Here is a 15,235-nt window from a genome sequence, read left to right on the forward strand (position 1 = left end):
CGTAATGGCGGAAGCATCCTGAAGGTGATTTTCCCTCTCAAGGTGGAGGTGTTTTGCGCAATTCGCAAACACAAAATCACACACTCAAGCTCGAATGCAACCTGTTCGCGCGAGGACGAATGCACCGATCTCAAGTGTAGCAGCACTCGAGCCAGTCCAGTTGCACCCGTACGTTGGTTTTAGGACGGCCGCACTCAAGAGCCTCCGTCCGATAACGCCCAAGTGTTGCAGGCAACCGGCAAACCCTTTATCAGCACAGTTGGGACGAAATCGACCTCTTCGGCGTACCGTTTTGTGTGTGTGAGCTTGCGACTTATCACACCTGGTGCGATATCCGACCGCTTCGGTAGGCCAACTGGTTCGCGGTCGGTGTTGTGTTTTTTTTTTTGGTGTCCGTTTGCTTCACCATCCCCTAGTGGGGTTTTGGCGAGTGGCTTGCGATAAAGCAATCGTGCTTAAGGGCTCATCGATGGAACTGCGGTTTTCCGTTGGCAATATGGCGCCCTATCACCGCCTGTTGATCGGTGTAATTGGGGTGATTTTTCCTGGGTGTGGCCAGCTGCGGGAAAATGGCTCTTTATATGCAGAAAAAAAAACCCCCCAGCCACACTAACCGCTCGAGTGATGCAAGGGACAACGTTGACGTGCGAACGAAAAATAAAACGTAACAGGTGTTCCTTAAAGCCTCTCTGCGTGGCCACGATAAGGCCACGTCCCGTTGATATGGGCAGAGACAACGCGTGGAACAGCGCGTTATCGCGCACCGTGTTGCGAATATGAACAGTTGTTGTGCTGATGTTTGCCAATGTTTTTCACTGTGCTTCCTGCTTCCAGTCGACACCTGATCGACACCGATCGATGAACGCGCGCGTGGGTTGTTCGAACTGTTTCATCTTCTTCCACCATTTGACCTTCTCAATGTCAAACGCGACATCTCACATTTTGCCCCGTTTCGAATTGGGTTGAAGGAGAGAAGATAAGTGATGGAAACACCTTCAGAAGGCTACTGACCAGCTGCATGAGGCGCTCTGTTCCAAACCTCAGATAAGTGAACGATCCTTCCCATTTGTCATCAATGCGTGGACTCCACAAAAAGCCTCCCCTCCACAAAAAATGAAACACAACGACGTGGTTTAGAATGATTTCATACAAAAATATTTTATTTCCAGCATGGGTTTACTTCCACTTTACTTGAGTTTTCACGTTCACGGTCTTCACAAACTTGTAGTTGCTTCGTAGATCATTTCGATTTCACCAGTTCGATCACAATATTTGTATGTATAGTTTAGCCTTACCCACCTAAGGTACCGTTTACTTGTAAGTATTACAAAAAAGCAATACAAAAATAAAAAACAATCTTAAACCTCGACCGCGTGCGGGGTCCCTAACCTAACCGATGCTTTCTGTTTCTAAAACATAAACGCAAATATTTACAGGAAACAAAAAGAAGAAGAAGAAAATGAAGAAAAACCCCCCCATCTCGACTCGCGAAAACCCGCGCGGGAGTCACGCATGACTCAGGGTTGCTTCTGAGGCCACGGATTAGAGGGTTCGTTGCGAAGTTTTTCTTATTTTAAAGCAAAACACTCTCAAACAACTGCGCGACTGAGACGGCGCGCCCGGCAACTTTCTCCCCCATTCTCGCCGTTCGTGACTAAGCGCGGCTTTTTCCGACCGCGACAGGCGAGATGATAATGAGCGTAGCGTTAAACGGGGCATGGACTATTTCGGCTTTTCAGTTAACCAGGCGCGATAGGTACGTTATATGACACTGCCCCGTTTTCCCTGAATGTGCTTGTACCTTGTTGAGTGTCCTCCCTTTTCGAGCCGTTACTTTTTTTGTTTCTCCTCACTTTTAGCGCTTATTACACGTTATGGCACTACGTTATGCTGGCCGCTACCCGGACGGGCTGAGGGATGCACAAATTTGGTTTCGATAGCCCACAAGGCGTCCCTTTTCTGCTTGTACTTTGCAATTCCGTCTCTCTCTCTCCACTGGCACGATCACTCGATCGCTTATTGTCATCAATGTATGTGTGTGTGTGTTTGGCACCCGAAATGCTCGCTTCAAGTCGCTTGTTTGTACTGATTTTCCCGCGTGCAGAAGGACCTCCCGGCACGAATCGATCCCCACCGTAGGGGAGGAATCCAGAACACTACGAAATAAATAGCGCATTGGACGCCCTTCGGGCGCCACAAAGACCCAAAGTGCCCTCAGTCGTCCTTCTTCTTCCGGATCTTGCCCTCCGTCTGGATCGTTTTCGTCACCATCTCGACGCACTCGGCGATCGATGGTTCGGATGCGTCCTCGCTGTAGTCCTCACCGGCCATTCGGCTAAGCGTAAGGATGTACGAGCACGCGATGCGCAGGATCGACAACTTGGACAGTTTCTGCGCGTTCGAGTACGCCGGAATGGCGCGCCGCAGCTTCTCATACGCCGCCGAAATCGTGTGTACACGCGTGCGTTCACGTGCGTTTGCTTCGATCCTTCGTTCGCGTGTCATGTTTTTGTAGTTGCGCGTTTGCGCACATGCTGCGGCACTCGTGGAGGTAGATTTTCCACCGGAAGCTCCCGAGGATTCGAGCTCACCGAGCGATTCCGTGGTGTCATCGAGCGAAGGTGGTGCCCGGGGTGGTACGAACGAGTCCTCGGAGGGTGGCAGGACGTGCAGTTTCCAGTCGGGGGTGTGTTGTGGTGATCGCGGGGTGATGATCGTCGATTCTGAGCTTCTCTTAGCCACCAGGGCTAGGGGTTGGAGTTGTTCCAGTGGCTTCAAATTAACCGCCCGGTGCAGCGTGGTGACGGCTGGATGACGTACGAGCAGATCAGCTGGGCTGGGAAATGGTGGTGCCGCGAAGGGAGAAATTGCCGAAGGTGCCCATGGACGGAAGGGGCTTGTGGTGGTCCGTGAGCAGGATGCCGGTGAGCTTGCATCGAGATCTTCCCGTTCGGGACGCGATTGACGATGAGGTTGATGAGGTTGCTGTCGTTGCTCTTCGATGGGTTTTTGATCGTCCGCGTAACGGATGCGCTTCTTTAGTGGTCCTAATAGCTCCGTTTCCGCGACAACTCGCAGGGGTTCGGAACTTTTGCGTTTGTTTTTCACCAACGCACCGGACGCGGGTACGACGACACTCGACGTGGGTAGTTTCACTTCCGGAACGGAGTCTTCGGAGCTGTTTTCGGGACTGATAAGACCGTCGCGTGAGCTTTGATCTAGCGATTTGAGGTCGTCCTCGTGTTCCGAGCTGCCCGAGTTAAAGCCCGAATCGCGCTCTAGTGATGCGGACATGGCGGCTCCTAAAGGTGTGTGAGAGAGAGAGAGAGAGAAAGAAAGGAATGTGGGATTAATAAAAACTCGATGTTGCTTAAATGTTGTGACTGGAAATCTCCACCCAGGTGGCTCGAAGTGGCTCGAATAACACTGGAAATAACCGCCTCATCAACCGGAAGCAGTAGCACGGGGTCCGTTTACACCTTCCCTTCCCCCTCACTCCAGAATATGCTCCCGTTTGGTCCATCCAAAATGACGTAACGTCCAACACCTCCATGACACGTGAGAATCTCTCGTCTCAACCTCGTGATGGGCTTGCGTACGCAGGAGACTTGTTGGTGTCTTTCAACGTCACGCGAAAGACCCCGAAAATCACGGACGAGACTGAGACAACACACACAGTTCCCAAAAAAAAAAAAACAAAATAATATGCTCCCCCAAAAACAACGGAAACATGGCCGTTTTTTGGTGGCGGCGATCGCCCGTTGATGCCCGCCTTTTTGCCGCTAATTTATGACAGCCAAAGCCGTGCCGGGAGAATCTCTTTCAACTCGCAAAGGAAGATTTATCGGAGATACCCAAACGGCCGTTCTTCAGTTCCCCCCCCATGGCCTCTCCCGATCGCCCGAACCGCACATATCAGGCAAGCGCGCCGAATTAATTGAACCGATGACACATTTCTCTAGCACGATAATGTTAAAATATTTATCGCGAAACGACGACGCCACGTGGGAGGGGGTGTGAAGCTGGGAGGATAAAGGAGACTACGAAAAATTACACCCCTTCTCCACCGTCCCTCCACCACCACCATCCCCCGTCACACCCCATTAAGGCGATCATCTCTGGAGGAATGCGCCGCCACGGTGGCTAAGCGCAAGATTAGTTTAGTGCGATCCTCGCAGGCGCCACTGATGGAATGTAATGGTAGATGGGAGGGGGCTGAGAGAAGGTGCAAGGTCCCACCAGCACCCACCTCTACCAACCCCTAATTAGTCGCCTGCCCTCCCCCCCAAAAGGCACAAGCGCCGGCGCGTCCGAGAAACGACAACGACGACGACGACGACGACGACGACGACGATGGCAGCAACGGCGGCTTCTAAGTATAATTTATGTTTGTTTATGTTTTCTTTATGGCCCGTGGGCACCCTGTGAGCGCAGATGGGGCCAGACCGGGTGCCGGAATATTGTTTCAAGCGCACAGCTGTCAATAGGGGGTAGCTAGAGATTGTCATTCGGCACCAAAGCGCCATAAACGACTCACCAAACGATGAGGGAGTTGTCCACTGGAGGTGGTTTTAGAGGAGGGGGAATGGTGGGGGCACGCAAATTTATGCAAATGAATACCGAACCGACCGGGGCGGCAGGAGGACGCCTTCTCTTCGCTGCTCATCGTTTTGGTGCGTCTTTTTCAACAATCGCGTGGACGCGAACGTTGACGCCACGAGCCCGAAGAGGCCAGGCGCCGAAGGAATGCAGTTTCTGCGTCGTGAGATCGTCGAGATCGTCGAGATCGTCGAGATAAGCGAAACCAATCATAACGCACGCAACCCCCCCTTTTTTATCCAAAAAGCCGCCATCTTTGAAAGCCCACCCCCATTCGGAAAAAAAACCCTAGCACTCGCGCGGGAAACCCATCATTCGCACTTCGCTCGAACAGCGTCGACTTCCCGCGATGGCACTTCCTTCCTGTGTGTGTGTGGGTCCGACGACCAGTTCGATTGAATTATGCGCGAGTAATTAATTCTCATCAGCCACCAACGGCCGAGCCGTTGCCGATGAAATTATTTATAAGACGTCGCGACACCACTTTAAGCGCCTCCTTCATGCGAAATGCGAATTGCAATCCACGTTCCACTGGCGGGGCTGACGTTTACACGAGTGCATATAAATTACGCTGCAATGGCCACTGCAGCCCTTTACGGGGTTGCCGTGAATTAACATGTAAATGCCGCACACCTGGCGCTTGGCCCCAGGCTGACCTCACAGGAGGTTGGGATCGAATCGAAGCCATTTTCACGTCCATTCGAAATCAGTCGCAGGTTAGCTAAAACGCGAATCAGAGGCCCTTCAAAACGGCCCATTTTGGTGGCGTCAAAAAGCGAGCGAAATCGCTCTTTTCAAATTCACCAACGAGCGTCTTTTCCTTCCTTCGTTTTCCGTTCGTTTCCGGCGCGACCTTTTCGACGCGTTTTGGCCGCACCACGAAAAGGGACAGCCATCTGGTCATCGGTAGGATTTTTTGTCTTTGGAATAACAAATAAAACAAAAAAAACCCTCCTCGAGACGAACCCACACACACACGCGGCTCAGACCCTATTGTTCCATATCGCGCACGATTGCCGGCGCCAGATTGTGCCACTCGCGAAAAGGAAGAGAGCGAGACAGAGAATCCTCGGTGGCCCTTTTCCGTCCCACCCGCGGTCATTACGTCTCGCCGAAAGACAATCGTGTGCCTCCTTAAAAGGATGTCGCGCCCGGAAGAAGCAAAAAGCAGCCACCCGACATCTGCGAAATGAAACCTCACTTCTGACGCCGGGATCGCTCTCTCGGAATCGCTGCAGTTCGCCCACTTTCGTGCCAACATTCCATGACACCCACACACACTCACACACACACACACAGCACCGACGGCGGCGCCCCCTCGGGGTCGGATTTTGGGGAGTTCATAAATAATCGCCGAATGTGCGCTGTCTCGTCTCTGGCTCCACACAATGGCTTTTCCACACGTTTTCGAAACCCAGCCCAACCCAACCCAAGCCCGGGTGACACGGCCTGGGGCGGTGAACGAGGAGAGACCGGAGCCCGTCCTTTCACGCCAAATCAGTGCGAATGCACTTATTTTGCATGCAGTTTCGGTTCGGCTGCTGCTCTGGCACACCGTCGTCGCCGTCGCTGAGATAATGATCAACACTTTCGGGCGTCGAGTTTGGTGGAATGAATGCATGTCTCCGTCCGCGTGGAAGAGCGGACGGAAAAGGTGGCCCCGAAAATGCTGCAGACGCGAAAGGGATGGTGTTTTTTTTTTTTTGTGTGTGGGGGATGAATGGGGTGGCATAAAATAAGCGAAAATAATAAAAATCTCCGCCGCGGCATCGTAGAGTGGGAAGAAAATATTTGGGACCATTTTTTTTCGTCGTCTTCGTTCTTCTTGTTGTTATCTTCTTTTGTTTTTGCTCTTTCTCTCGCTCCTCTGGCGCTTCTTCTGCCGCTTGGTTTCAACCATCTTTTGACCGGTCGGTGTCTGCCGCCCGATGCGCCAAAAAGAAATATGTATATTTTAATATTAAATTAACGAACGATGTCGCGGCGCGAACCCGCCGCGTCCACGGGAAAGTTGATTGAACGGGAAAAGCAATTTGCGTCGCGTTTTATTCGCCATTTTATGGGGCGTCTTTTTTTCCCCCCCAATCCGGGCACTACTAGCCGACTGCCATCGTTCCTCAAATCCATTAGCTCACGAGATCGAACCACTTCGATCGGCTAACGAGCAGCCCGCGTGCAGGAAAAATCACGCCCGTCTCGAGACGAGTTTTCCTCCCATCTGCCCCACAATTCACTGATCAATTAATTAGGAAATGACCCCACCCTGACGGATGTCCTTTCGGTGTGTCCTTTTTCCACGTGGTGGGGAGGATTATTCCTTTAATTCCTTCCGGTGTCTAATTAGCTGCCACAAGGGGGTCGCTGGACGACGTTCGTTAGACGTCCAGCAAAACAAAGCTTCCCGCTGCCGATGGCGAAGAAAAGGCTTGACAGAAAGAGACACCGAAGCCCATCAGGAACATCTGGTTCCGGTTCGCGTTTCGGTCATTTAACGCCAGCACAGCGCTGGCGCTGATTAAACCCGGGTCGATCAGAGGGAAAAAAAAAACGGAATTCCACTGTATCATAAAGTTCTACAATTCGCTCCACCCTTGCTTCGGTCCATAAATCACACCCCTACACGTGCGAACAACGCGTTACGCAACCCTTTTTAGACGTATTCGATCGCTCTCCCCGGAAGCACGCGCGTAACGACGTAACGCGCGTTACGTCGCGTTACCGAGCGCATCCTTTTGCTTGCGAGTTCGCGCGGGTTCGCAACTGCAGTGGGTCACGTCGCGACCTCGTTCCCTTCGGTTTGTGCGTCGCGAGCAATTACGGGTGAAAATTGCATCATGTTAATAAATTGACAGTAATTTATTCCCCCGTGCGCTCGCGTAGCGTGTGTAGCCACCTTTTTTTTTCGCGTACGTTCCGTGCCATGTGCAATAACGGAATTAAAACGGTTGGGGTTGGAAATACCTGCACCCAAGGTGTCCCTATTCTGGCATGGGGGATTCGTGTTTGCTTTACAATGCAAATTGAGGCACCATCAGCATCGGTTTTGCATCGGTTTTGCATCGGTTCTAAACATCTCCCGATGCACTTCCGACTGCATGCCGTGAGTGCGTGAATGCGTTTGGTCAATGTGGCGCCTCTTTTGCACCCTCGTAGACGTAATCGTCGTGTTTTCTTCTTCGAGCAGACACGTCTTAAGGCGCCACCAGCCACCGGTTTGACCCGTACTCGAGATTTTCATTGTTTATTGGCCCCTTTCTACGCGTCATAAGAGCCGGGGCGATTTATGGTGGTTTGAACCAAACGAACCAAACAACCAATCGACCGCATGTTGCTGTAAACAAGCCACCCTTCCAAAAGGGACGAAACGAGCAAACTTCCCTTAAATCCAATCGATCGCTGCCTTTCGCGAACCCAATCCAAGGCTTCATCAACACGCAGGGTTTGTTTCGCAAAAGGGTTTTATTTTTCACTCCCTCTCTCACTCTCTCTCTCTCTCTCGTTTTCGTTCCCTCTCCCGAGCCGGCTAAATAAACTGCCAATTTGTTTGCGTATTTATATTTACTTAATCGGCTTCCTGCGTGCCTGCAACGGGCGAACTTCCCGGTTCCGAAACCGGCGGAACGAAAGGAACGTGGCAAGTTGGGAAAATAAATTGTAACTTAACGCTCTCCCATCGGCCCCCCTAAGCTGCCTTCTTGAAACAGGGTGATTCCGGCGACGCCATATGCTGCCCGGGATGCAACACCCCAGCGTGTTGCAGTGAATGCACCCGGTGCAAGTGCATCCCGGAAAAAGATTCCCTTGTTGACAGGTGCCGGTGCTGGGAGGGTGTTTTTGCGAGTTCAGCTCGTTACATTGACCTCTGGCAGGATCACGTTCGCGATGTTACGGCGCCAGCTGGAAGCCACCATCGAGACAGGACAAGGCTTGACGCTCAATAAAACCACCACCAAGCAGAAGAAGGAAACCGATTCCCTAAATCCTATTTCCAGCAATCCACCGTTGATTGCATTTTGCCGAACCACCCGGTGGCCCGTTACTTCTCGGAAGAGGCTCGATACGGTCTTCCCGGGCACGAGGGCACCTTCACCGTAAGGACCAAAGGATGCGAGCCTTCTTGCTTCGTTTCATTGGCACCCACGGCCGCACGGGAAGATGGGTTTAATTTAATTTGCGAAAACCGAAGACTCCACTCGAGTGCAGATCTATGTGTGCGATTGATTACATTCCGGAACGATCGAAACCGGAGGTGGAGGGCGATATAAAGAGGAATCAAAATGCTCCCATCTCGGTCGTTCTGCTTCCCGAAAGGGCCGAGCGGCAAAAATAGGGACACCAACTGACCGCGAAGATCGTGGCCCCAAAAATGCCAACGCTGCTGGTGAGGGCTTTTGCATGCTGCGGTTTTTGGCGACTGGCGCATCTTCGCCTTCGTGATTGTGGTCTTGAGCTGCTGCTTCCTTGGCCAACCTTTTGGGTCAAACTCCGCACGCCCGACTGAAACGGAGCGTGAGTCGAAAGAGACGGGCATAAAGAAAACATCCTACACCCGAAGCCACTATCGGTGGGTTTGCATCTTTTCGCTGGCGACTGACCGGGCGGGTCGATTGGCGCCCGAATGCCGGCTCCATCTTCGACCGACAAGACAAGGAGAGAGAAGAAAAAGGATGCAACAGAGCCGACATCCCGGTGGGAAGGCGCTGGATAAAAGGGCACCCAGAAAAAAGAAAAAAGGCTGGTTCGCGTCGCGTTGGAGTCTCAGATTTTGCAGTCCTTTATTAATTTCGTGTTCCGTGCTCGATCCGTGCTCGATCCGTGCTCGATGAATGCCAAACCCACGTAGGACACCTTCACCACGTGGGAAAACTCTCGTTCACTGGCGTTTGGTGGGGGGCGCGCGAAAAGCTCACACTGCAACCCCACCAGCGGCGTAACGAAGTGGAACAAAGTATCGAAACGCATTAAAAACCCAAAAATGCAAATGTACGCTCCCGGTGGGGGATGGGTGTGAGAATTGTAAAGTTTTACTGCGAATAAAATAATCATCCCGCCCTGGGGAAGATTTAGGGCCGCTCGTAAACGTGTGCAAGGACAACGACGACGACGACGACGGAAACGCGAAAACCCGTTCGGTTTCGCCAACGCAAACGCAAACCCCTTCGGATGGAATCATAAAGATTTTATTGGCCCTACCGCGTAGGTAATCGAGCGCGTCGTTTTCCCGAACGGGGTCCTTACGGGCGGGAAAACGCAGCCGCGAAAATCCTCCTCCCCGCCCAGTCACTAGGAAATTTGAAAGTAAATCTCAGCCACCCAACTCCACAGCTCGATGGTCGTCCTTAATTAACCAACCACGCGCTAAACGGCAACCGGAACGGATCGCGCCCGGTGGCGATATAAATTATCTCCGCCTCGAAATGTGCACCACCTGCGCCTCGCCTACTGCGGTTTTCGCACTTTTTGGCCCCCCGGCTCGAGGGAGGCCATAAAATGCACATGCTGCTTTGGGTGTGAGGGCATCACTCCCGTCAAAAGGGCCACGACACCGTCTCGTGGCCACATTCAACAAACGTGTTCATACATCCACTGTCTCGCACGAGAGTAGCACCGTCGAGCTCACATTCCTTCGCTTGTTTTTCACGCTTCAACATTCTCCACTTTGACCGTTAAAAATCGTCTCATCTGCGCCCCCGGAAAAACTCACCCAAACGCTCGTTCGATTGTCGCGTTGGAATGTCCACGCGCTGTCAAAACTCCCGGCCCGACAAAGCCGCCCAAAACGCCGCCCACGAAGTTTGGGAATTTTCCATTTTCCGACCCACCCACGCCCACGCGACGTCGGCACGTGACGGATGGCGTCCGGGGCCGGTGATCCATCAGCCCGAGGCAGAAACTATGCAACACGCGCCAATATCGCCGGGTGTCCACGAAACCGGCTCGCTAGTTGAAGCGTTTGTAAACATTCGCCACTGAGACGTGAGCGCCGACAACTTCATCGACGGACAGGCGCAAATAAATCCCGCACGCGGGACGCGAGCGAGCAGAAACCGTTGACACAACCCGCACACAATGACAAATTATCCCGCACACAGGACACGCTGGAGTAGGTCCCCAGGTCCCACGGGAATGGATTTAGATAGCTGGTTTTTTTTTTGAGGACGGGTGTTTTCTTTTTTATTTATTCCACAATTTTCCCAACACGCCAGAAGGCTTCTTCAAGCGGTCCATTAATAATCGCCGGCTCGGTAAGCCTTTGATGCGTTCCAGAGACGGTCCCTAACTTCCTGAGACGGTTGCGCGCGCGCGCTCACACAACGGATCCGATTGACCGCCGAAGACACGCGTTGTGACACCGGACGGTTGTTTGCTGGCATCGAATTCCTCAGAATCGATCGTCCAGCTGGCAGAACTCTTGTGGCCGCGTATCGCAACTCAACCACCGAGGCGTTGCGAGGATTATCGTGCGCAAATCGACGCCCGTGGAGGAAGCTGGCTGGCTGAATGGTGGCGGAAAATGAGCAAACAAATGATAAGCGAGGCGTTTGTTTGAACATCTGGTCCCTCTGGTCCGGGTTGGTTTCGGACGAACGGATGAAGCACGTGAAGCCTTGCGTAAAAGGTCGGTTTGTCGATGGCGATGTGTGCAGCTTTTTGGGGTGTCTGGGATGAGTCTGGGCGACGTCACGTCGGTTTTTGATACGTCTGGAGTACCGGGTTAAATTGTGGCGATGCACACAGAACCCGCTCGTTGCAAACGGGCGTTTTTTTGGGGTTTATTTTTAGCCGCTTGCTTAAGCTGGTCAACATTCTCGGGTCGATTATCGTACGAGCAATGCCCAAACGTGCTGCAGAGAGTGAGTTTTGTTTTTTAGGAAAGAAACTAAACTCATCCTGGCGTGGGAAAGATCAGCCCCAAATGGAGGCTCGCTCCAGCGGCAGAAAAGGATCGTGCACGTCATTCATCTTGCGATCCCCATTCCCAATTTTTGTTTCGCAGTTCTGCGGAAGTTCGCATTTAACCCATCCCCAAAGAAACCCCATAATTCCGCCCTGATGGCTCCGTTTTGGTTGGCCAAAAGCCACAAAACTCCCTCCCTTAGGGCCAGCGCTAGGCGGGCCCCGTTTATTAGCAGTTCCACTTTTGGTCTCGCTTGTGGCCTCCGAAATGTGGCCCGTTCTCTTTCCGGACCATGGCAAACGCATTTTGCGACGGCTCAGCTTCTATAATTATACCCGCCGGTCTCGGTCGACGTCGGATGTGCGCCACCCATTCATAAGAATGGCATGGGTATCTAGCGCGATCTCAGGCTGCACCTTCCAAGAACCGCAACGAGAACCGCGCTTCAGAACGAAGGGATCTTCTCGCAGGTCAGCGCCGTGCGGGATTAGAGAATTATGATGCGCCAGGAACCCAGAACCCGATCGCGTGCTCAATTCCCAGAAGAAACCAAATTAATCACGCACTCCCGGGTGCATCGTGCACATCCGGTCTAAATATAAATTTGGAGAAAGAACTTTCATGCGCCTCTTGCCGTGATAAAGGCCACGTCTCGTGACGTTTGAAGTGAACATCCGGTGTGGCTTGGTTGTTTCGAGACAACCCGCCTGAGTTGCCCAGGCCAGGCCGGAGGTTAATTAAATGCAAACCACCGTCCGGTGAGCCGTGATGGCGCATGATCATCGCCTTCAAACGACCGCGCCTGTCCCAGGGTTGATGAACAGAACGCGCACGTACCGAGACACGTACCGGTTTCTCTGCGACACCACACCAGGTCCTGTCCAGCTGCAAACGATTTGTGCGAATTGAGTGATTTACGGGCGACGAGCGCACGAGGTGTGGACACATTCCAACGCAGGCTCCAACCCTACGGGCCGGGCTGGAAAGCAAGCACCCTTCCAAGGTGGTCACCAATTAAAATCCGAACGCAAAAGGCGCCACTAATAAATGACATAATTACGCCGACGTCGACCGGGTGGCGGCAATTACCGGGCAGCCCACCCTTTGCTGGGGTTTTAGCTCGAGGAAACCCACCCCCATCTCGAGCGACGATGATGGAATATGAGCGAAACTCGTGGCAGCTGTCGTTAGCAGGCGTTTAATTGCTTCCGCTCGATCCCGCCAAAGATAAATACACGCACAGCGTGGCCTTTGCACGTGGGCAACTCGCGAGTTGGTGGCGCGAAAAAAGGGTCCGTTTTCTCTCAAAAAAAGAAGAAAAAAAAGCACACAAAGGCACGATGCACCTGCATCGGGGGGGGGGGTTGTGAGCTCAAAACCTACCTTTCATCAGGATCGCTGACAGCTCGACAGCGCTCAGCTTCGGGTACATCTTGGCCAACGTGCTCATCGCCTCGGACCACATTTGGAACCTCTGCTTTTGGGACCTTCGGAGGGTTGTTTTTCACGCCGCAACTTTGTTGCACCGTTGCACTGATTTTGCGAAACGCTCACTGGCGTATTCCGGCAGTTTTCTCCACACGCTCTTGGGGTCGGGAATTTTTGCTTTATCCCTTCTTTTTTTTTGTTATTAATTCTCTAACTTATTCCTGCACCGCGACCGCCTTATGTCACAGCACTTGACCGGTGCGCGATAGCGTTTTGGTCGGTTCCGTTTGACGTCGTTAGTCGTTTTCTTCGGGCTCCTAGCTATCTGTCGTTGTTTGCTTATCGCTTGCTTTATTTTTATCTGTGCTCCTTCCTCCGGGGTTGGGTTGCCGTTTTTTTTTTCTCGCCCTTCTTCGCTTTTTCTCGCTCTCCTTAGCTCCCCCAAAACTTACTGGCTCACTGGCGCGCCAGCGCTAACACACAAACGCAAGTACGACAATCATGCACACACACACACACATCAGCACACACACACACACACATGCACTTCGCACTCGCGGGGGTGAATAGGTTTTGCCCGAGAAAAAATGGAATCACTGTCACCTTTTCCTTTCCAGGTCGGGAAAATCCACCGGAAACGGGGGTGTATTTTCGGGGGTGCTTTTTTTCCCCCTACAAGCACACGAACGAACGCCGGTCGTCGAGAATCCTTTCGGTGCGAGGACACACGTTCGCGTTGTGCGTTGATCGTCAGCAGGAAATGCACTTTTAGTACTCCAGATGCGCCTCACTGATCACACAAACGGTTCAACGGAAAATTTTTAAACTTCACTTTTTTACGTGCACTTCCGGCGTTGCGGAAGGAACCTCCGTGCCGTGTTTCCGGTTCGAGACGTTCGGAGGCACAGTGCGAGGTGACGAGCTTAAAGTCCTTCAGGATATGGCACACACACTCACGAGGGGGCTCAGGTCGATACTCCCGATAGGCCACAGGTGTTGAATCGGACCGATGGATGCGCGTTCTATCTCTCGATTTGTTGTGCACAACCACGCACAACTGCTGCGTTTTGCAACCGGCCGTCACGAAAGCATAAATTCAACTGAAAATCAACAACACCGGACACCGAACACGAAGCGTCGAGATGCTGCGAACGCGCGTGAGTTGCAGGGTTGGCGAAGCAAGCTGGAAGTGCATCTTCCGTTCTTCGCGCGAGCAATCAGCTGCTTGTGGCTTTGAAGTTGTATAAATTTCACTTTAAGTATGTGTAGTAACGATATTCGTAAAGGTGTAGTATACAAAATCTCACAGTTCAGAAATTAAGAAATTGCTGGTTAGAAATTAGGTTAAGAAATTACTGTAAAATTGTAAAATTACTGTAAATGTTGGTACAGAAAAAAATCATGTATTGATCGTCTCAACTGATGTGGAATTAATTACGATTATTGATTACATAATATTTATTTTCCAGATAAACTTACTCATAATTCGAAATTAATATAAAAAAAATTAAAGTAGTCACTTTCGTCCGGTCTCTTTGCCAACCCTGCAAGCGAACGGCTGCTCGCTCTCAGCCATGCATTTTTCGAGCGAGTTTTGCTTCTCTCACCTTTAAACGCTCTCTCTCTCGTTTGCTCTCTCTCTCCCACTCTCACACACGACACCGGGTGCATTTGTACTCGCGGGTGCATTCGCACCGTCCCATCAGCTCGCTCTTTCGCGCTCGCCTTGCACTTGCTACTTTGTTTATCTCCGCGGGTCTGGAAAACTCAGACGCCAGCCACGGGAAGCCGGTGCATTCTCAGGTGCAGAGCGCCCACAGCCACTGCCAATGCGTAGGGGTGTGCGAGAGAGAGCATAATTTCTATGCTTTCCATTTCGTTTCCGACTTTCCGGCGGTTGCAAAAATTCCGCTGGCGATACGATTACCAGGCGCGCGTTGACTCACGCCGATTCAAAAAAAGAACGATCTTTTTTATTTTTTTGCCAAAGAACACGTACACGCCATGGCGCATTTTTATTCTGTCCCCACGGAGATAAACATATTAAGAACACAATACATTAACACCCATTCGCCTACGAAACATGGCACGGAAATAAAACGTCGCCCATCGTTTGCGTGATTAACACCTGCGAGCTTAAAATAGCTCAACAATAAACATGGAAGTGGATGTTGTGTTATTTTTAGTTGCGCTTTACGCCAGGCAGACTGTTGTGGCTGGTCGCAAAGGTTGCGTTATCGAGCCCACGCGTCCTTGTCGAGCTTATCCAGTTCAGCTGGCTGATTAGGACGAAACTTATCCATCCGTCCC

General features: G+C 51.8%; 1 protein-coding gene across 1 annotated transcript; it reads right to left on the reverse strand.

Moving 5' to 3' along the window:
* Positions 1 to 1,987: 1,987 nt before the first annotated feature.
* LOC128722705 (transcription factor Atoh8) lies at positions 1,988 to 13,697 on the reverse strand. The gene is made up of 2 exons (XM_053816381.1): positions 12,881 to 13,697; positions 1,988 to 3,302 (listed from the first exon to the last, which is right to left on the reverse strand). The coding sequence occupies exons 1-2, from the start codon at positions 12,960 to 12,962 to the stop codon at positions 2,215 to 2,217; spliced, it is 1,170 nt and encodes a 389-aa protein (XP_053672356.1). The 5' UTR covers positions 12,963 to 13,697; the 3' UTR covers positions 1,988 to 2,214.
* Positions 13,698 to 15,235: the final 1,538 nt, after the last annotated feature.

Source organism: Anopheles nili, chromosome 3 (genome assembly GCF_943737925.1).
Source record: "Anopheles nili chromosome 3, idAnoNiliSN_F5_01, whole genome shotgun sequence".
Taxonomy (NCBI): Eukaryota; Metazoa; Arthropoda; class Insecta; order Diptera; family Culicidae; genus Anopheles; species Anopheles nili.